General features: G+C 59.1%; 1 protein-coding gene across 4 annotated transcripts; it reads left to right on the forward strand.

The window, feature by feature from the left end:
- Positions 1–4784: 4784 nt before the first annotated feature.
- LOC118665214 (cyclin-dependent kinase 2-associated protein 2) lies at positions 4785–21236 on the forward strand. 4 transcript variants are annotated; one of them, XM_036326436.1, is made up of 26 exons: positions 4786–5465; positions 5770–5870; positions 5959–6091; positions 9147–9265; positions 10672–10886; positions 10972–11093; positions 11307–11531; positions 12909–13235; positions 13312–13407; positions 13500–13607; positions 14275–14336; positions 14428–14678; positions 14995–15184; positions 15272–15379; positions 15625–15782; positions 15859–16082; positions 16549–16719; positions 17248–17412; positions 17577–17725; positions 17840–17950; positions 18316–18432; positions 18688–18836; positions 18921–19070; positions 19148–19331; positions 19622–19750; positions 20723–21236. In XM_036326436.1, exons 1-26 carry the CDS (start codon positions 5384–5386, stop codon positions 20987–20989), a joined length of 4113 nt encoding a protein of 1370 aa, XP_036182329.1. In that variant the 5' UTR covers positions 4786–5383; the 3' UTR covers positions 20990–21236. The 4 variants fall into 4 exon arrangements, with proteins under 4 accessions (XP_036182332.1, XP_036182329.1, XP_036182330.1 ...); XM_036326437.1 differs by lacking the exons at positions 4786–5465; positions 5770–5870; positions 5959–6091 and adding an exon at positions 7640–7658; XM_036326438.1 differs by lacking the exons at positions 4786–5465; positions 5770–5870; positions 5959–6091 and adding an exon at positions 8065–8263.
- The last annotated feature ends 202 nt before the right edge of the window (positions 21237–21438 follow it).

The following is a 21438-nucleotide window of genomic DNA, read 5'->3' on the forward strand; positions in this document are numbered from 1 at the left end:
TGGAGGGCCGGACTATGGTTTTAAAAAAAACTATGAACAAATTCCTATGCGCACTGCACATATCTTATTTTGAAGTAAAAAAACAGAACGGGAACAAATACAATATTTGTATTTGCATGTGGCCCGCGGGCCGTAGTTTGAGGACCCCTGCTCTAGAGGGTGGAGCAGATGTGTGAGGGCTTTTCCCAAGATGGATCTCATTCTCTCTGGGAGGGGTGCTGCTCAGGGCCCTTCGAGAGGGAACTTGAGTTCTTCCCAGCTTTACTTCTCGGCCAGGAAGAGACGACGCTGTTGGGCTCTGGCTGTGGGTCCCTTCAGAAGACAGCTCTTTCCGGAGCCCCCAGCCACTGGCCCAGCGTGGCGGGCGCCAGAACACGCAAGTTTCTGCCTGACTCGAGGTTCCTCTCCGGGGCGGTCTCCGCTGCAAGTTCCCCTTACATTCGCTGAGGCATGGCCAGGCTGACCTCACAGCCGAGGCCTCCTGCCACCTTGCTTTCTTGCCTTTCTCTGCCTTGCATTCCTAACTTCATCTCACTGTCTGCTTCCTGGGGGACCCGAATGACACGTCTGCTCACCCCAGCCCTCCCCTCGTCTTCATGCCCCGTTTTCCAGATTGAGGAAACCCAGAGGCCCAGCCTAAGTGACTTGCTAGAGGTCACACAGCACCACTGACATCTCTCCCCCTGGGCCAGGAGTGCACGCTGCCGGGTTATTCTCCCTAAAGTATCTCTTGCATTTTGTGACACTCCTGTTCAGGAACTGGCCAGGATCCCTCATGATCCTCAGATGAACCCACCCCTGTGCCTGGCACCCGAAGCCTCCGGGAGGACAAGGGACTAGCATCGTCCCATACAGTGAGGATGAAGGGGAGGTGGGGCTTGCACTCAGGCCTGGAGACTCTAACATCTCAGTGCCAACAAGAGAGGATGCCTGAGGGTCAGGGTGAACCCAGGACAGGCCTCCAGCTATAGCAAAGGCCTGGTCTGCAGAGCTCGGCTGACCGTCAGCCCTGTACCTGGTCCTCATCGTCACTGCGGCCAGCGCGATGGCCCTGGGGCCGAGCAGGTGGGCAGCCACCGTGCCCTGCCCAGTCCAGAGCCTGCATATCGAGGTGCCAGGCCTGGCTGCAGCAGCTCAACATCACTCTCCTGGAAGATCCCAATTAATCCTTAATCCCCAATTAGGCGATCTCTCCTGCCAGCCAGTCTGGCAGGCCTGCGGGGGGAGGACTTGCCACAGGCCAGTGGCTTTACTGGATGCCATGGCCCGTCCTCCTTCTGACACCCTCCACCAGTTGGCACACACGGCATTGCTTCCTGAGATGTCTGTCCTCTTCGCAGGGGTTGGAGGGTACATGCCAGGGGAAGACTGGAACCCCCCTCAGGGTTAGCCTCCCACCACCGGGTGGCCCTCGAACCAGGAGGCTCTGTGGTTGGTGGTTTGAGCGAGTTGCTGGGATGGATTTAATTATCTGCAGTGTATATGCTGGCACCGGAAATGTCCACAGCCCCACCAGTTCTCACACGGGCCCTCTCACCCCACAAGGCCGCAAGCCCAGAAGGTCTCAACTACTTAAGTCTACTTTAAATAGTGTGAGTGTAACTTGCATTCCGGGAGGCGTATAAATCTGAGGACAGCACAATGAAAGTTTACCTGTGCATGCACCCAGGTAACCATCATTCTATCAGAACTTATTTTACAACAGTTCTCGGTTTACAGAATTATTCTGAGGACAGTCCAGTGAGTTCCCTTATACCCCAAACCCAGCTTCTCCTATGCGTTAGGCCAGGTTCTCCAGAGAAACAGAACCAATAGGAGGTGTGTATGTGTATGTGTATGTGTATGTGTATGTGTATGTGTATGTGTATGTCTATGTGTATGTCTATGTCTATGTGTATGTCTATGTCTATGTCTATGTGTATGTGGAAGATACTTATTATAAGTAATTGGCTCAGGTTATTATGAGGGCTGAGCAGTCCCCAAGCCTGCAGTCAGCACGCTGGAGGCCCAGGACAGCCTGTGGTGCGGTTCCAGCCCACGCCTGGAGGCCTGAGACCCAGGAAGGGTGATGGCATGGGCTCCAGACTGAGGTCCGGAGAACACTGGCGTCCCAGCTCAGCGGGCAGGCAGGTGAAGTTCCCTCTCGCCCTGCCTTTTTGTTCTATGTAGGTCCTCAGCTGATTGGATGAGGCTCACCACACTGGGAAGGGCAACCTGCTTGGCTTAGTCCACTGATTCAACAGGTGTTCATCTCACCCAGATACACCCTCACAGACCCCCCCAGAATCACGGTTGACCACAGGCCTGGGAACCCCAGGATCCTGTCAAGTTGACACATAAAATTAACCACCACACCATTATTCACATTGTACATTAGGAGGGCACATTTGTCACAGCTGATGAACGTATACTGATACATTACTATTGACTGAAGCCCACATTTTATGCATATTTCATCCGTTTTTTCCGGATGGCCCTTTTTCGGTTCCACAGCATCCAGGACCACATTCCATTAGACACCATGTCTCCTTAGGCCCCTCTTGGTTGATGCTTCCTCAGACTTTGTTTTTCACATTTTATGCTCTTGACAGTGTTGAGGAGGACTGGTCAGGTATTTTATGGATTTTATATAATGTCTCTGAACTGAAATTTGTCTGTTTCCTTCATGGTTCATCGTAGTTATGGGTTTGGGGGAGGAAGAGCACAGGGGCAAGGTGCCGCTCTCATCTTTCATACCAACGGTGCGTACTACCAACATGATGTCACTATTGATGTTGACCTTGATCAGCTGGCTAGAGGCAGTGTTTATCAGATTTCTATAGTATAGAATTACTCTTTTTTTCTCTCTTTGCATACTATACTCTTTGGAAGGAAATCACCATCCATAGCCCACGTTTAAGGGCAGAGTATCGACATAAATTATTTGGAATTGGGATTCTTCTGTATGCAAGATAGGTCTCTTCTCCCCCACTTACTAATTTATTTGCTTATTCAGTCAATCATGTGTTTGCATCCATATGGACTCAGGTATTTATTCTGTACTTTAAGTTATAATCCAATACTAGTTCATTTATTCTGTTGTTCAAACGGTCCCAGTTTGGACCATTGGAAGCTCTTTCAGTGTGCTCTTGTCTCCCTTTCACATACCCCAATCATTGCAGGTTTGTTTTTTCTCTCTACTGATTTATTGTTTTTTCTTTGTTATTTTTAATTGAATTTATTGAGATGACATTGGTCAATAAAATTATGTAGGCTTCAGGTGACAATTCTATAATACACCCTCTGTACTGTGTGTTCACCACCCCAAGTTAACTCTCCTTTGGGGTTTTGTTTTTGTTTTCAGCATTTTATTACTTTCTGCACTACAAAATGCCCTGGGATCAGGTTGTATATTTCCTGCCCTAGTCCTTGAATCAGCCATTTCTGCAAGGAACTCTGGTTCATTTTATTGGAGAATGGTGTTAGAAACCAAGAGCTAGACACTAGATTGCTTCTAGGCCCTCTCAGCTGATATAGTTTGAGGAGATATGTGTATACAGTAACCTGTGTAGATATATATATATACATTTATAAATGTTGCTACATGTCACCAACTGTATCTATATTAAGCTAAACACGATGCTCCCTGTCCCAGCCTCCACACTGTCTTACTGCACTGTGTGCCTTTGCCTGTGTCTTCCTTGAGAATAGGAGCTCTTTGAGGACAGAGGCCATGGCCATTCATTTCCATATCAATGTCTAGCAAAGGCTTGGGATATAGGACAGAGTCAGAAAATGTTGGATGCCCTCGCTGGTTTGGCTCAGTGGATAGAGCATCAGCCTGGGGACTGAAGGGTCCCAGGTTCAATTCCAAGTCAAGGGCACATGCCCAGGTTGTGGGGACATGCAGCAGGTAGCCAATCAATAAGTCTTTCTCATCCTTGATGTTTCTATCTCTCTTCCTCTCCCTTTCTCTCTGAAATAAATAAAAATATTTTTTAAAAAGAAAAAGAAAAACAGTATCTATTGTGGTACTTAACCATCGACAAATAATTATTTAAAAAAAAAGAAAAAGAAAGAAAACGTTTGTTGGATGAGTGAATGGATGTCCTGGGGATGAGAAAAACTATAGACTTGGAGACATGGAGGGCACACAGAGACAGTTTGCAGGGAGAAGCGGCCTGGGAGAAAGGGTCAGTGTTTGGAGAGAGTGTAAGGTCTCGGGTAGCGAGGAATGAGATTTGAGGGTAAGGTTCTGGGTGGAAAAAATGGAAGGATTTGGAGGCACTGGAGTGGGACAGAAAAGAGAACAAAACAATAAACACTTTATAAATAATTATTTAACCCACACGACAACCCTGTGCGATAGTGATTAGCGTCTCCACGTTCGTAGACGGAGAAACTGAGGCATATGGAGGTAAGCAACTTGCCCAAGAGAAAATCGCTCGTGGGGGTGATGTGCGCTTCGCACTGTCATCCTGGCTCCAGTCCATCCTCTTTCTGGATACAGGGCCTGGCACGCAGTCAGTACTGAACAAAGGCCAGCTGTTCCTACTATTGTCATTACGTGGGGGCCTTGGAGGAGCAGGCTGAAGGGTCTGTGAGTCGCCCTTGGATCCAACACTAGCCTAGACCCGAGAACAAGGCAATTCGGAGGAATAGGTGCGCCGGTGGGGTGGGCGAGGGACCCGTTTCCATAGAAACAAACGAATGCTTTCGGAGGGCGCGTGCGCAGATCGGGAACAGGTTGTTGAACCGGCGAAAGGTGACGTAAAAGCGCACGGGGTGAGACGCAGGGCTCGGAACGTCAAAGCCCTGCGTCCTCCGGCGTCCCGGGCGGAGGAAAGGCGCGCTCCTTGGCGGCGGTCACAGCAGCCCACATGGACCGAGGCTCCAGCAACCCCAGCTAAACCGAGGCCGGGCGGCGCGGAGCGGACGTGCGAAGCAACGCGAGTGAGGCGCGGAGGCCGTGCCCGCACCTTTGAAGACCCCTCAGGGGGAACCGCCGGCGACTGGACTCCCGTCCCGGCTCCGAGGCCCCGCCTCTCGAGTCTTGGGACTAATCGGTTTGAGAGCGCGCGGTGCCGAGCCGCGAACTCTCCAATTGCAGAAGGCGACGGGCACCGCCCAATCCGAAGCAGACAGGTGCGAGGTCCGGAAGGCAGCGACCAATCAGCAGCGGTTGCGGCCTATTGGGGCCGGTCTCGGCCAATGAGGAGGTCCGAGTGACATCTTTGCACACCAATCGGGAGTGAGAGAGCGTTTGTGCCTGTCCGCCCTTCCGGCCAGAGCTCTATTTACTAGGGGCGTGCAGCCCGCCTGCCAATCAGAGCGCAGCTGAGTGGCCAGGCAGCCAACCCCGGAGGAGCGGCCGGCAGCCGGCCGCCGCACCCAAGAGTTGGGGATGTCCTACAAACCCATCGCCCCCGCCCCCAGCAGCACCCCGGGCTCCAGCACCCCTGGGCCCGGCACCCCAGTCCCTACAGGTGAGGATCCAGCTCCATCCTTGTTCGTCTGCCCGGGCGGTCGAGGTCTCGAAAAGAAGGCGGCCCTGAGTTGAGCAGTTCTGGGCCTGTCACCTACACTCCCAGAGCCTCAGTTTGTTTGCCTATGAAGTGGGCGTGGTCGCGTAAGGGTCGGGTGGGATGCAGGGGGAGGGGTTTGTCCCTGAAGTTGAGCATCCTGGAATGAGCATCCCTTTGGAAGGAATCGGGCCAGTCGGGGGCTTGGAACGCTAGGAAGAGAAGTCCCTGTCCCGCTCTGACCTCCTTAACTCGCACATTGTTGCAGCCGGAAGTGTCCCCTCGCCATCGGGCTCGGTGCCTGGAGCTGCTGCCCCTTTCAGACCACTGTTTAACGACTTTGGACCGCCCTCCATGGGCTATGTGCAGGTGAGTGGGGCCGAGAGCTTGCCTATGGCTGGGGACTGGCAATCTGCCCCAGGGCCTGAGCTCACTACCCTGTTCTCTTTTCACATAGGCAATGAAGCCACCCGGCGCCCAGGGCTCCCAGAGCACCTACACGGACTTGTTGTCGGTCATAGAGGAGATGGGCAAAGAGATCCGGCCCACCTATGCCGGCAGCAAGAGCGCCATGGAGCGCCTGAAGAGAGGTGAGTGAGGCCAGGCCCCCACCCCCAGGAAGGACGGACCCCTGGAGGCCACCTGAGCCCAGCCTAGACTAGGGGCAGGGTTACTATTCATAGGTGTATTGAACTGAATTGAAAATTAGTTGGTTTCCAGGGAGGGACCAGGGAATTTGTATTTCAACAGGATACATTTGAGGATTAGCCTTTCTTTAGATTATGGTCCCTCTAACTGAAGGGAAAGCAGGTGGGGAGGGAGGGAGGGGTCTTCTGGAGGGGGTGGGTGGGACTGGAGGGTCGCTGAGACCCTGTATGTTACTTCCCCATCCCCACTCCCACCCCCACCCCAGGCATCATCCATGCCCGGGCCCTAGTCAGAGAGTGCCTGGCAGAGACAGAGCGGAACGCCCGCACGTAACAGGAAGCACCTCCACCTCGAGTCTGGACCTTTCCTGGCCACTGCAGGGCACCTGCTTCTCCCTGGCCTTCACCCCGAGTTGCACTTCCTGTCCTGTGTCCCTTGGTGGGTACTCTCCAGGAACCAGGGGGTGGCTCTCACTCGTTGGCAGCACTAACTTGGAACCCCTGGAATACTTAGCAGCGAGGTCACTGTGAGTCCCACTCATGAGCTGCCATCAGTGTTGATGCAACTGGAGTTTTCTTCTTCCTGTAGCCCCCACGACTCAGCACTTACCCAGGACTTCTCACCACTTTGTCCCAGACCCCTTCTCCCCCAGCAGGCCTTCAGAAGGCCTGTCACCTCCCTGCCTTGTCTCCTGGGCCATAGCCTCTCTTTTCTCAGTGTGTCTTTTGCTAAACATGCCCTTTTTTTGTATAAATAAAAGATAATTTGGAGTTGTTCTCTCAGCTCTTAGTCTTTCTGAGTCTGGTACTTCTGCTAAGCCTGGTGGCTGGGAAGGAAGTGGGAAAGAGAAGACTCAGAGTGGTGCAGTGGGTGGGAGAGAGGCCAACGCACCTGGCCCTGCCTTGCCCCGTGCTGTCCATTAACCTTGGGAGGGACCCGGCTCCTGTCTGCCTGCCCGCAGCCTTCCCAGCTTTAAGTAGTGGAAAGAGTTGAGCTCCGGTAGCTGAGAGCCTGGCCTTGCTTCGCATGGTGCCACCAGGGGGCAGTGCGGGGCCTTGGCCTCCCCCACAGCTGGAGGGCAGTGTCCCCAGCCTGGGCCTAGAGGGTTCTACCCTGGATTAGCAGTGATGCCTGGCAAGGTGGAAATGCCAGTTCACTTACGCCACGCCTTCCTGCCTTCGTGCCCTAACAGCTTAAGCCGAATCAGCCCTCAGAGGCTCTGAATGCACCCCGTCTCTGACTCCTCGGAGAGGGGAGAGAGCACTGCTTCCCTCCCCGAAGCACCTGCGAAGCAGAGCCACGGCAGAGGACTGGCTTCCGGCATGGGTGCTGCCATCCACTGTCCCAGGGCCTTTAGGGGACTGGGTGTGGTCCACAAGCCCAACCCACCGGTGCCTCAGCCTTTGCCCACAGTCTGGTGGCTGGTTGGCCAGACTTGTGGACCCGGAAGGCATAGTTGGGGCCACTTTGAGGGGCTCGTCCTCCGAGTGACTAAAGGCCTCTGCCTGGGTGTGTGGCTGAATGACCCTAGAGACCCGTAGCGCTGGGATCCCACCCCCTAAGTAGAGGCAAGCCAGGGAGCAGCTTCAGGCCAGGCTCCGGGGCGGGGGGATGCATTTCCCCTGGGCCTCAGGTGTAAGGGCGGGGAGAACGCGGAGAGATAGGACCCCGCCGCAATTCCCGAGCGCACGGCGGCTGGGCCAGGGTGGGAATGGAAGCAAGCGTGTTTGGGGGATTCCAAAAGGCACGTAAGGCGTGAAGAGCACCAGCATTTGGAGAGCTGCTTCTTCGCTCACTGCCGTGGGGAAGGAAGGAAGGGGCCGCCTCCTCCGCCGCAGGCGGGGCTGCCGGGACCCCGCAGGGGTGGGGAGGGCCCGCCAGGCCCAGGAAGGGGGCGGGGCGGCCGCAGTGACGCGGCGGGTGGCGGGGAGGAACGGCCGGGACGCCGGAGGGCGGACGAGGAGAAAGGTCGGGGCCATGGGCCGGCGCTGCGCCTCCCGAGGGTCCGGCCACTGCTGGAACCCGAGACCGGGGCTGGGGACGCTCAGGGCTCAGACCCACAGCCCGTTCGTCCCCGCCCGTGCCGGGTGAGGAGCGCCCGCCCTCAACCAGAGGTGAGCCGGGACGGGCCAAGAGCACGCTGGCGGCGGACGGGGACGCGGGGAGCAGAGGGAAGTGGGGACCTTGGGGCCTCTTGCCTGCGCGCTGGGTGCCAAGGGGTGGGGTAGGCGGGGTGCCTGCAACGGAGCCGGGGCGCGGGTGAGTGGAGCGGGTGTCTCAGGACCGGAGCCCGTGGGATACCAGGTGGAGCCACTCTTGCCTCAGCCCGAAGAGGCGCCAACCCTCGGGCAGGATGCTGGGGAGGGGGAAGTCGAGGACGGGGCTGCCGGCCATGGTGGGGAAGGCAGGTCTGGGGGGCGCAGGGGTGAGTTATCTGGTCCTGGAAGGCAGGTGCGGGTGTGGGGTGTGGGGAACACTGACAGATGCCAAGAGGAGGGGCGCACGGGGCCGCTCCGTGGAGAGACACCCCAGGGGACAAGGTTTTAAATGGACGAAGGGAGTGGGGAACACGAGACCCCACCGACTCCAGAAAAGGGATGCAGGAGACGGCCCGAGGGACCGCCTGTGGAAGGCAGGCCGGGGAGGAGGGGCGCGGGGGCTCCAGTGGGCGGGTCCCCGAGGGATGCTGTTCCGAGGGGACTTAGAACGCGGCGGGAAAGGCGAGGGTGGCCGGCCCCGCGCTGCTCCGGGGGGCGCGCGTCAGCTCGCGGTTGCCATGGCGACGGGCTGGCGGGGGGCGGGGGCTACGCCGAAAAGAGGTCAGCGCTCAGCCTCGCTGCAGCTCCCGGCTCCCCGCGGCAGCGCTGGGTTCGCTTCTGCCGCCCCGGTGGTGGGCCCGGGCATGGGGTCCTGCGGCCCGAACCCCTCGGCCTGCGCGCAGGGCTCGGGACTGCGCGCCGCCGCCCCTCACTGACTGCCGCGCCGTCCCTGCGCCAGGCGGAGCGGAGGCCGCGCGCATCTTGCCGAGCGCTTTCAGGATGCTCATCAAGGAGTACCACATTCTGCTGCCCATGAGCCTGGACGAGTACCAGGTGGCCCAGCTCTACATGATCCTGGTGAGAGCGACGGGAAGCGGGAGGCCAAGGGGGCCCTGCTTCATGCAGGAGCCTGCAGGCCGCACCTGGGACACGGGGCTGGGGCTCAGCCCCACCAGTCCTGCTCCGGGCCTGGGAAGGGCTGAGGCCAGAGGAGGAGAGAGAGGTCCCCCTACAGCTGCAGGGGGAGATCGTAAGGGCTGTGGGGGGAAAGGCAGAAGGGCCTATCGTGGCTCCCCATCCCCCCAGTGCCCGGCCCATGTTTGATCTCCTTTAATCCTCCTTAGATTCTGTAATCCTGTAGGGGCAGGGAGTACATGGGGAGGCAAGAGTGAGAGGCAGGGAGTGGGAGGGGGGCCCCAGAGTCCGCAGGATCCTGGCAAAGCCCAGGTCAGGGAGATGGGATGAGGATGGGATGGGATGAGGCACCAAAACTGAAACACAGGGGCAGGCAAGGACCCCAGAGGATAAGCGAGGGAGGTCTGGGCTAAGAGGAAGGGAGTAGGGGCCTGGCTTGGGCTGTGAGAAAAATGGGCCAGGCAGGCTCTCAGAGAGGGGAGAGGGTTGGTCCAGGCCCTCAGGCAGGCCTGTTCCAGACGTGTTTCAGGATCAGTCTTCAGGGGCAAGAGGGCCAGGATCCAGCCTCGGGGTGGCGTGGGCCAAGCTTGGGCTCCAGAGCTATAAAAGGGCAGGATCTGAGTGCTCTCCAGCTAAGAGGGGTGTGGCAGGAGCTGGTTGTGGGGTCCACAGAGGGAGGGGACCAGGGTCAGGACCTCAGAGTGGTAGGGCCCCTTTTACTCTCCTCAGCTCTTCAGCCCACCCACCCCGGCCTCCTTGCTGCCCCTGGAGTGCGTGCACCGTGCTCCCGCCTCAGGAGCCTGCACTGGCTCCCCTCTGCCTTGCACACTTCCTCCCACCCCATGTCCACTCCGCACCTCCCACCCTTCCTTGAAGTCATGTTCAAATGTTTCTCCCGAGGCCTTCTCTGCCCATCTATGGAAATAGCAACCCTTATCTCAACCCCCCTTACCCTAATCTATGCTCTCTTTTCCCCATAGCACTTTATCTCCAACATACCATATAATTTGCTTTTTCTGTGTCTGTCTGCCTTCCATTAGAACGTAAGTTCCACAAGGACAGGGGTCTTTATTCTGTTCAACATATCCTGACTAATATAACCCTAAACAAGGCCTGGCCTGAAGCAGACACTCAATAGATACTGACTGACTGAATGAGTGCTGGGTTGCAGAACCCGTGGGGGACTGGACAGCAGCTGTGATCTTGATCCCAGGAGCAGCAGGGGGCCAGGGTAGGGTCACAGGGCGTTGGAAAGGCTAGGACTAGCACCCCAGGGGCCCAGGGAAAGCTGGGATCCCAGGAGTTGAGATGGAGCTGAGCTCCACATTCTGCTCTGTCCTGGACTGCAGAAAAAGAGCCGGGAGGAGTCCAGTGGTGAGGGCAGTGGCGTGGAGATCCTGGCCAACAGGCCCTACACGGATGGGCCCGGTGGCAGTGGGCAGTACACACACAAGGTGTACCACGTGGGCTCCCACATCCCAGGCTGGTTCCGGGCGCTGCTGCCCAAGGCCGCCCTGCAGGTGGAGGAAGAATCCTGGAACGCTTATCCCTACACCCGGACCCGGTGAGTGGGCGGGACAGGCCTGGGGCCACAAGGGGAAGAGCCCTGGTGGGCACAGCAGTGACCCTCGCTCCTAACCTCTGCCCAGGTACACCTGCCCCTTTGTGGAGAAATTCTCCATTGAAATAGAGACCTATTATCTGCCTGATGGGGGCCAGCAACCAAATGTCTTTAACCTGAGCGGGGCTGAGAGGAGACAGCGCATCCTGGGTGAGGCCTGAAGCCAGTGGCCGGGGCAGGGTGGGGGGCTGGGGACCCTCTCAGGCTATCTGACGCCTCGATGGGTAGCTTCTGACAATTCCCAGGCTCTCTCGGGCCGTGGCTTCCTGCCTTCAAAAGGATGTCCTCCCGATCCGGAGGCAGAGGGGGGTGGCAGGGGCTGGAGGGGGCTGGCGGTGCTCAGTGCTGCTGGAACCCCCTCAGACACCATAGACATTGTGCGGGACGCAGTGGCCCCAGGAGAGTACAAAGCAGAAGAGGACCCCCGGCTGTACCGCTCCGTGAAGACGGGCCGAGGACCGCTGGCTGATGACTGGGCACACAAGGCGGCTCAGACGGGGCCCCTCATGTGCGCCTATAAGCTGTGCAAGGTCGAGTTCCGCTACTGGGGCATGCAGGCCAAGATTGAGCAGTTCATCCACGATGTCGGTGAGCACCACGCCGCGGGAGGTTCCATTTACCCAGCAGGCACCAGCCCAGCGCCTGAGCCAGGATGCTCATGGGACACAGCGTAAAGCCGTCATTCCCACTTGATGTGGTGAGCGCTGAGGCAGAGGGGAGCAGCACAGCCTGGCCAGGGTCGGGGCAGACTAGCCTTAAGGTACAGTAAGAGTCAGGAGGGCAAGAAGCTGGCAACATGGTCTCCAGGTCAAAGATTCTAAACCGTCTGTGCATCAGGTGAGACTTAGGGACCTTCAGGAGGGTCGCCAACCCCAACCGGCAACGTGCTAAAGTGCAGGCTCCGACTGTGACTCTGATTTCATTCCCAGGGCTCCTCCCACCCCCAGCTCCCAGAGACCCATCCTCTGGCCATGATATCCACGAGCCCCTGTTTCACACCACCCTAAACCCAACCCCAAAGCTCCTGCAGCTCAACCCTGCCCCACCTCTCAGGTCTGAGGGTGGGCCAGCTACAGTTAGAAGGAGCCCTGGCCTGGATGGGGGTGTCCAGGGGCCTGGGTTCACGTGCAGGCTCTTATGGATGCCCCATCGAGCCACTTCCCTTCTCTGCACCGGAACTTTCCCTTCTGTAAATGGGGGAAATTGGGCCAGATGTTAAAAGCTAATGTTGGTCACAACATGCAAGATCTCCTTTAACACACACAACACCCCTCAAGGTAAGGACTATTATTCCCATCTACAGATGAGGAAATTTAGCTTACAGGCTCCTTGTCTTACATTTGGAAAAATACCAAAGGCACAAATAAGAAAACAAAATCACTCACATACAACCACTATTAAGATTCAGATATATCCCCTTCCAGAAGTTTGTTATTATAATTCAACTATTATTGCTGTATTTCCTAGATATTGAGGCTTTAAACTTTATCCCCCTGCTTAAGATGAAAATATCCCAGATTGAGTATCATCTTTCCCTACAGCCTTCCTTAAGTGCCAACACTTCCATTAACTATTAACACCTTCATTAACCAGCAACAATTTCATTAGGCTGTTAATGCCTTAATTGTTCACTCCTCTGAACAAATCGGTGCAAAGCCAGATGAAAGAGCGAAACAAGCATTGGTTCCAGCTTCCTGTGGTGTGGGGGTGCGGCCAGTGCTCGGAGTTGGGGTGCCCAGAGGGATGGAAGAGGTAGCGGGCAAGGAAGGAGGCGGGACAGGAAGGCAAATGTCCCAGTTTCCACTCCCATCCCCTGGGTAGCACTCACCCTACCCTACTCTGTGGCTCTGGGGAGGTGATGTGCCCAGGGGAGCCTTTAACCGACCTTGAAGGCTAAGCATGTGGACGCCGTGGCAGGGGACTTGGGGTGGGGAGGGCATTGTTCTGATGCCCGGGCACCTACAGGTCTTCGTCGGGTGATGCTGCGCGCCCACCGCCAGGCCTGGTGCTGGCAGGACGAGTGGACAGATCTGAGCATGGCTGACATCCGGGCACTGGAGGAGGAGACAGCCCGCATGCTGGCTCAGCGCATGGCCAAGTGCAACATGGACAGTGAGGGACCTGAGGCCCAGCCCCCTGGGAAGCCATGCACTGAGGCCCAGGGCGGGACCAGCCATGCGGGTACCCCCGATGGGCCTGAGGTCCCCCTGGGCCCCGACGCCTCACCTGATGCCAGTTTCGGCAAGCAGTGGTCCTCATCTTCCCGTTCCTCCTACTCATCCCAGCATGGAGGTGAGGCTGCAGCACAGGGGTGGGAGGGAGCAACCATCAGGCTGATGCCCAGGCTGATGCTGATGTGGTCCTGCAGGGGGCGTGTCTCCTCAGAGCTTGTCTGAGTGGCGCATGCAGAACATTGCCCGGGACTCTGAGAACAGCTCTGAAGACGAGTTCTTTGATGCCCACGGTCAGCATGTGGGCTCTGGTAGAGGTGGGTGTGTTCCTGAGAAAGGTCTCCCACCCATGACACAAAGGTCTGCCACCCCCTTGTCCCTTCAGAAGGCTTCTCGGACAGCGACGAGGTCTTCCCCAAGGAGATGACCAAGTGGAACTCCAATGACTTCATCGACGCCTTCGCCTCCCCGACAGAGGCCGAGGGGGCGCCAGGTACAGGTCCCGGATCGGGCTGCCAGCACCCCACGTGCAATGGGGACTCGAAAGACAAGTCGGTCCTAATTTAGCGGGGCCCTAAAATGAATGTCAGTCCGGAGAGGGTGCTCATTAAATACGAGTGGGTAATGGGTGGACGGAGGGATGGCTGGACTGTACTCCAGGTTCAGACGTAGCACAAAGAATGGAGCAATTCATTTGGAGGCAGGAGGACTTCACACGGGAGCTGGGGTCTCAGCTGGATTTTGAAGGATGGGACCCGCTCCGTCCAACAGAACTTTCTGTGTTGATGGACAGGTTCTAGCCACCAGGCACACGTGGTTATCAAGCACTTGAAATGTGACCGAGGAGCTGAAGTCTGAGTTGTGTTTTAATTCACTTCGATGTAAATGGGCACAGCAGGGCAGTGGCTACCATTTTGGACAGGGCAGAGTTAGAAGGAATTTTCCAAGCAAACAGGCATTGTGGGAAGAGGCATCCCTGGGGGCAGAGGAGCGGCACAGAAATGTGAAATGACCTGGGACAGTCGAGTGAGAGGTCAGAGGAAGGTGGGGGCTGGGCGTGCCACTCAGGCAGACAGAAGAGCAGGAGGCTCTGAAGTGTCAGATGAAGGGACCCCCATAGACCCCTCGGTCTTCTTCACTGGCTGTCCCCTGTCCTACAGACCCCGGAGCCGAGGCTGCCAAAGATATGAGGGACCGGGCCCGAGCACCCAGGGACTCCGAGGTGATTATGCCCAGCCACCTGTGTCTCAGTGCTGCCCACCCCCCTGCCAGGCCACTGTTCTGACACCCCTGGTACCCGCTGTGCCCCGTAGGGCCTCGACGGAGCTGGGGAGCTGGGGCCCGAAGCCTGTGCGGTCCACGCCCTCTTCCTCATCCTGCACAGCGGCAGCATCCTGGACTCCGGCCCTGGAGATGCCAACTCCAAGCAGGCGGACGTGCAGACGCTGAACCTGGCCTTCGAGGCCATCACCCGCATCCACTTCCCGGAGGCCCTGGGCCATGTGGCCCTGCGCCTGGTGCCCTGCCCACCCATCTGTGCTGCTGCCTATGCCCTTGTCTCCAAGTACTGCTCAGGGGTGGGCAGGCGGGGGGTAGACAGGGTCCCCAAGCTGCAGAGATCCACCTGGGGGTTCCAGGGACCGAGAAGACCCCATGGGGGGAGGGGGGGGGAGGCCGGGAAGCCAGACACCTTGGCCAGTCAGCCTCAGAACTGTGCCTCAGTTTCTAGTCAATGGCTTCATCCCAGAGGCCTCTGGGGTGCTGACGCCGCCCACAAAGGCCCTCAGCACTAGCACCTGCCCGCAGGCCAAGGGGACTCGGAGGGGGCAGTGAAGGGGCTGCAGACCCCCAGCCACCCACCACACCTCCTGTTCCTCCAGCCTGAGTCCCTACAGCCACGATGGCGACAGCCTGTCCCGCTCTCAGGACCACATTCCGCTGGCCGCCCTGCCGCTGTTGGCCACTTCATCCTCCCGATACCAGAGCGCTGTGGCCACTGTCATTGCCCGAACCAACCAGGCCTATGCCGCCTTCCTGAGCTCTGCTGAGGGCGCTGGCTTCTGCGGGCAGGTCAGAAGCTGGGACGGTCCGGGGAGCTCGCTGGGGGGTCCGTCATCGCCGGTCAGCCCCTCCTGATGGTGCCACCCTCTCGTCCAGGTGGTGCTGATCGGAGACGCTGTGGGCGGGATCCTGGGCTTTGATGCACTCTGTCACAGCGCCTGCGCGGGCACCGGCAGCCGGGGCAGCAGCCGCCGAGGGAGCATGGTCAGTGTGCGCACCCTGCTCCTCAGGAGGGCGGTGTCTCTCCATCTCTAGGGCTCTGCCCCCCCTAACACGACCTCTGTGCCCTGCGTCGTGTCCTCTGCTGCCTCGCTCTGTCCCCTCCAAGGCTCTGCCCGCCCACTTGCTTTGACTCCCTGCCCAGCATCCAAGCCTCTCTCCTCACTTCCAAATAAGTAGAAACCACATCGTCTTGTTCCTAAGGATTTGCGGTCCCCTGTTCCTTCTAGAACAATGAGCTGCTCTCCCCGGAAATCGGCCCAGTAAAGGACCCCCTGGCAGATGGGATGGAGGGGCTGGGCCGGAGCAGCCCAGAACCCTCGGCCCTGCCCGCCCAGCGCACCCCCAGCGACGTGGCCAATCCTGAACCCGAGGGCTCCCAGAACAGGTGACCTTCCTGCCCCTCCCCAGCAGGGTGGGTGCTGGGCTGTGAGGCAGCAGCACTGAGCAGCCCTCCCCCACAGCCTGCAGGTGGCCCCCACCGCTGCCTCCTCCTCCTCCTCCTCCTCCTCGGGGGAGCCCCGGCGGGCAAGCACAGCCTCCTGTCCACCCCCGGCCGCCTCGGAGGCTCCTGAGGGCTCCCTCAGCGCTGCCCGCCTGGACTTCAAGGTCTCCGGCTTCTTTCTCTTCGGCTCCCCACTGGGCCTGGTGCTGGCTCTGCGCAAGACCGTGATGCCTGCCCTGGAGGGTGAGCCCTCAGGATGGGGTGGGGGCCGTGCCCCGTCCTTCATCTGCCCCTCCCCGGGCTCCTCCAAACCATCTCACCTGAGACGCTGGAGTTATTGCCGCCCCGCACTGCACCAATGAGATATCCTGGCTAGGGAAGGGGAACGTGTGGCCCAGAAAGGAGGGGCTCGCCCAGGCCAAGTTTCCCACAGTGCACTGGGGGGAACTCACGCCCGCAGATGCTCGGTGTGAGAAGAGGTCCAGCAAGCATGGGACCCCTTCATCCTGAGCCACCTCAGCAAAGCGAAGGCTCCGACATAGCCTTAGCCAAGAGGCCTGTCTCACCAAGCAGGACCCTGGTGACTCCCCAGGGAGTGTAGTTTGGGAAGAGCTGGCTTAGGGTCCCACAGCATGTCAGGGTGCTGCTGCCCACCCCACCTCCCAGAATGCCCAGGTGAACTCCTCCCACTCTGTCTCCTGGATTCCAGTGGCCCAGATGCGCCCAGCCTGTGAGCAGATCTACAACCTCTTCCACGCGGCTGACCCCTGCGCCTGCCGTCTTGAGCCCCTGCTGGCCCCCAAGTTCCAGGCCATCGCCCCACTGGCCATACCCCGCTACCAGAAGTTCCCCCTGGGAGATGGCACGTCCCTGCTGCTGGGTATGCCCCCCTCCAAGATAAAGGGGGGTAGGAGGAGGTCCCCAACAGGGATGAGGATGGCCCCCATCGCCCTGGGAGACATGAGGTAGTTCCCGTGCCACAGCAGCCTCTCACGAGCCCTACCCCAGCCCCTGGGCAGTGTGCAGACCCTCTGACATTCTGTGCCCCTGGTGGTGACTGGACTAGAGGAGGCAGAGTGACTGCCCGTGTGAGAGCAGCCACCAGTGGACGGGGAGGGGCCTGCGGTGTGTGTAGGGGTGCTGTGTGTCCATCGGTTCTCACATGTACATGGATGCATTTGGCCCCATGAGACAAGCGGGCCTGCATTGGGATGGTGGTGACAGGCATTCCGGCAAGAATGCAGCAGGCTGCGGGTGAGCTGAGAGGAGAGAATGCCCGCCAGCAGATGTGGAGCAGTTCGGCCTCAGCCGTGACCTGGCCCGGAGGCTGGCAGGAAAGATGGCGGAGGTGTGGGCGCGGAGCTGCCCGGGAGCCCCGCCTGCTGCTGAGGTGCCCCTCCTCCCCCAGCTGACGCGCTGCAGACCCACTCGGGCCTCTTTCTGGAGGAGCTGGAGATGTTGGTGCCCTCAACGCCCACCTCTACCAGCGGTGCCTTCTGGAAGGGCAGTGAGTTGGGCACCGAGCCACAGGCCCAGCCGGCGGCCCCCAGCACCACCAGTGAGGTGGTTAAGAGTAAGTCAGCCAGCCAAATGCCCCTGCCCCCAGCATCCCGTCTGCCCCCTCCCCTCCAGCACCCAGGCTTGGAGGAAAGCAGGGAGGGAAGAGCACCCAGAGGCCAGGCAGGTGGGCACAGGGTGGGAGGCCACCTTGACTCACTGCCCACCGTGGCTGTGCAGTCCTGGAGCGATGGTGGGGGACCAAGCGGATTGACTACTCACTCTACTGCCCCGAGGCGCTCACGGCCTTCCCCACCGTCACGCTGCCCCACCTCTTCCACGCCAGCTACTGGGAGTCCGCAGACGTGGTAGCCTTCATCCTGCGCCAGGTGGGCCCGGGGATATGGACTGGGGATGGGAACCAGACAAGAATGGGGGGCTGCGGGCTGGGGGAGGGGCAGCCCCAGAACCCCGTTCAGGTGACATGGCCTGGTCCTGTGCAGGTGATCGAGAAGGAGCAGCCACAGCTGGCCGAGTGCGAGGAGCCGTCCATCTACAGCCCGGCCTTTCCCAGGGAGAAGTGGCAGCGCAAACGCACGCAAGTCAAGATCCGAGTAGGTGCACTGCCTTCCAGCCTTCAGAAGCGAGGCCCCGCCCCTTGGCCGCTGGATCCCCGCCCACGTGGCCTTCCGGTCCAGCCCAGCCCCTAGGGGCCTGGCCCCACCTAATCATACCTTGGCCCCGCCCCTGGGAATCAGGGTCTCTTCCCCTTCCCCCTGCAAGTTAGGTCTCTGATGGGCACTTACCTGCCCCAGCTCATCCTCTGCATCTGATCATGTCACAGTCCACTCACACAGGCACTCCTGACCTCCGGGCCTCCTCCCGCCCCTGCCCTGCCTCCCTGTCTGGGTGCCTGTCTCTCTGCTTCCTCTGCATCCCCAGCATCTGGCTGCCGGCTCATGTCCTCTCCTCCCAACAGAACGTCACTTCCAACCACCGGGCGAACGACACAGTGGTGTGCGAGGGCCGCCCCCAGGTGCTGAACGGGCGCTTCATGTACGGGCCCTTGGATGTGGTCACGCTCACTGGAGAGAAGGTCAGGACACAGCGGCCTTGGGCCCGCCCCCATCAGCTGACCACACCCCCAAGTGGGTGCTCCCGTCCCGCCTCCTGTGTCTTCATTGTCACACAAACACACACACACACACACACACACACACACACACACACACACGGCTCCCCGAGGCCCCGTCCACCCCTAATGACAAGCCCACCTCTGCCCTCCTCCATTCAAAGTCATGTAGCGCCCAGGGTCTCCCCGCCGTGGACGCTCACCCCCTCTCATCGTCAGGTGGACGTCTACGTCATGACACAGCCACTGTCCGGCAAGTGGATCCACTTTGGCACGGAGGTCACCAACAGCTCTGGCCGCCTCACCTTCCCGGTGCCCCCTGAGCGTGCGCTGGGCATTGGCGTCTACCCAGTTCGAATGATGGTCAGGTGAGCGCGGGGCAGGCCACTCCTCTGCAGGGTGGGACTCCGCCCACCTCGCCACCACCCGCTCACCCCACCTGTGGACCACAGGGGCGACCACACCTATGCCGAGTGCTGCCTGACAGTGGTGGCCCGCGGCACGGAGGCCGTGGTCTTCAGCATAGACGGCTCCTTCACTGCCAGCGTCTCCATCATGGGCAGTGACCCCAAGGTGCGCGCCGGCGCCGTGGACGTGGTCAGGTAGGAGCGCCCCGGACTCACCCTGGAGACCGACCCCCACCCTGGCACCTGGAGCTCATGGCCACCCCACCCCGCAGGCACTGGCAGGACTCGGGCTACCTGATTGTTTACGTAACGGGCCGGCCTGATATGCAGAAGCACCGTGTGGTGGCCTGGCTGTCACAGCACAACTTCCCCCACGGCGTCGTCTCCTTCTGCGATGGCCTCACCCATGACCCGCTGCGCCAGAAAGCGATGTTTCTGCAGAGCCTGGTGCAGGAGGTGCGGCGATGGGAAGGACCCGCCTCTGCCCTCAGCCCATCTCCTCTGCCCTCAGCTCATCTCTGGGACCTTAACTGTCCTATGGTCCTGCCCTCTCGTGTTCCAAGAGGCCCCTATCCTTAAGGCCAACTAGGGTGCCTCCCCGGGGGGCCGGGTGACGTAGGACTCTATGCCCCACCTCTATCCAACTAGCTTGACTCCCTAAATGTCTGACCCAAGGAAGCCCACCAGACCCCACCCCCAGCCTCATGCCCTGTCCCGGGGTGGCTGACTGGCCTCACCCGCCGCAGGTGGAACTAAACATCGTGGCTGGCTATGGATCCCCCAAAGATGTGGCCGTATACGCGGCCCTGGGCCTGCCCCCCAGCCAGACCTACATCGTGGGCCGGGCTGTGCGGAAGCTGCAAGCACAGTGCCAGGTAAGGGCCAAGTGAGGGTGGCAACTGGGAGCCTGGGTTTCCGGTCATAGGTCCACCTGTGCTAAGGGCCTGAGGGGGTGGCTTTGGGGAGGGTGGCTGGCCTCAGGGGACCTGGCTCCTCCTAGGACAGGGGTGGAGAGCAACCTGGAGCTGCTGAGCAGACCGGTATTGGTGACTCAGGCTGGAGTGCTGACTCCATGTCGCACGGCCCTGGGCCTTTCTCTCTTTTTTGTCATTTTATTTATTTATTACATAATTCTTTATTGTTGAAAATATTACATATGTCCACTAACTCCCTCCAGCTCACCCCTGCCCCCCACCCCAGGCCTTCACCACCCTATTGTCTGTGTCCATAGGTTATGCATGTATACATACAAGGTCTTTGGTTGACTACCTCCCACCCACCCAGCCACCCTCCCTCCCCCGCCTTCCCTCAGATTCCACACTCTGTTCCAGGCTTCCGTGTCTCTGGATCCGCTCTGTTCATCAGTTTATTTTGTTACTTAGATTCCACATATGAGTGAGATCATGTGATACTTGTCTTTCTCTGACTTATATCACTCAGCATGATACTCTCCAGCCTGGACCTTTCTAAGCCCCAATTCCTGTCTGTAAAATGGAAATGATAAAATGGCCCTGACCTTGACAGCGATCATGAAGACCATGTGATTTACTGCACATCAACATGCACAGGGCTGGGCACAAAAACGTGCTTGCTAAATGTCAGCTGCTATTATTAACCCCCCACAAAGAATCGCCCTTTTAGATGAGGAAGCTGAGTCTAGAGAGGGGCAGAGCCAGGAGGAAGGCCAGGTGCCCGCTCCCAGCCTGCGGTTCCTGTCTGCTGAGAGAAGACGCGGGTCAGGCTCTGCCGGGCCTAGAATGCGGCCAGCACAGACCAGGAGCCTGGAGAGGACGGAGGGCGGTGTGGGCCTGAGACCACCCCCTCACCCTGCCCACCTCTGCCCACAGTTCCTGTCGGACGGCTACGTGGCCCACCTGGGCCAACTGGAGGCCGGCTCCCACCCTCATGCCCCCACGGGACCCTCGAGGGCCACCCTGGCCAAGAGCAGCTACGGCGGGGCCGCCCCTGTGGACTTCCTCCGCAAACAGAGCCAGCTGCTTCGCTCCAGGGGTCCCAGCCAGGCGGAGCGCGAGGGCCCAGGGACACCACCCACCACCCTGACCCGGGGCAAGGGCCGAAGCATCAGCCTCAAGTTGGACTGCGGTGAGGCCTAAATGGTGGCTGGACCTGGGTTATTTATTCACACATTCAGGGGCCCAACTGACCAGGTGTGGGAGGCTGGGGGCGCAGACCTCTGGCCCTGGCCTCCCAACTCCACACCCTGCATCTCTGCCTGCCCCTCAGTGTTACTTCCCTTTCATGTGGGAGGACCCAGACCAGGGGCCGAGGGAGGGAGGGAGCGGCAAGACCCAGAGGCTTTTCAGTGTGTAAACCCATGACAATAAACACACCTACATCCCACCCGATGGCCCACTTGCCTGGTCTCAGGGTAGCCAAGCCCACAATTTCCAGTTCAATGGGGACACTGCTTGGCAGAGGGGGCCAGGATGAATCCAGAATCATACAGCAGATCAGAGACAGGGCCCTTCCTGGACCCCGAAGGCTTCATGGAAGGCTCTGTCTTCACCTCTACCCAAGCAAGGCCTTTTCTAGAGTCAGCCCA

Source organism: Myotis myotis, unplaced genomic scaffold (assembly GCF_014108235.1).
Source record: "Myotis myotis isolate mMyoMyo1 unplaced genomic scaffold, mMyoMyo1.p scaffold_m19_p_10, whole genome shotgun sequence".
NCBI classification, from domain to species: domain Eukaryota; kingdom Metazoa; phylum Chordata; class Mammalia; order Chiroptera; family Vespertilionidae; genus Myotis; species Myotis myotis.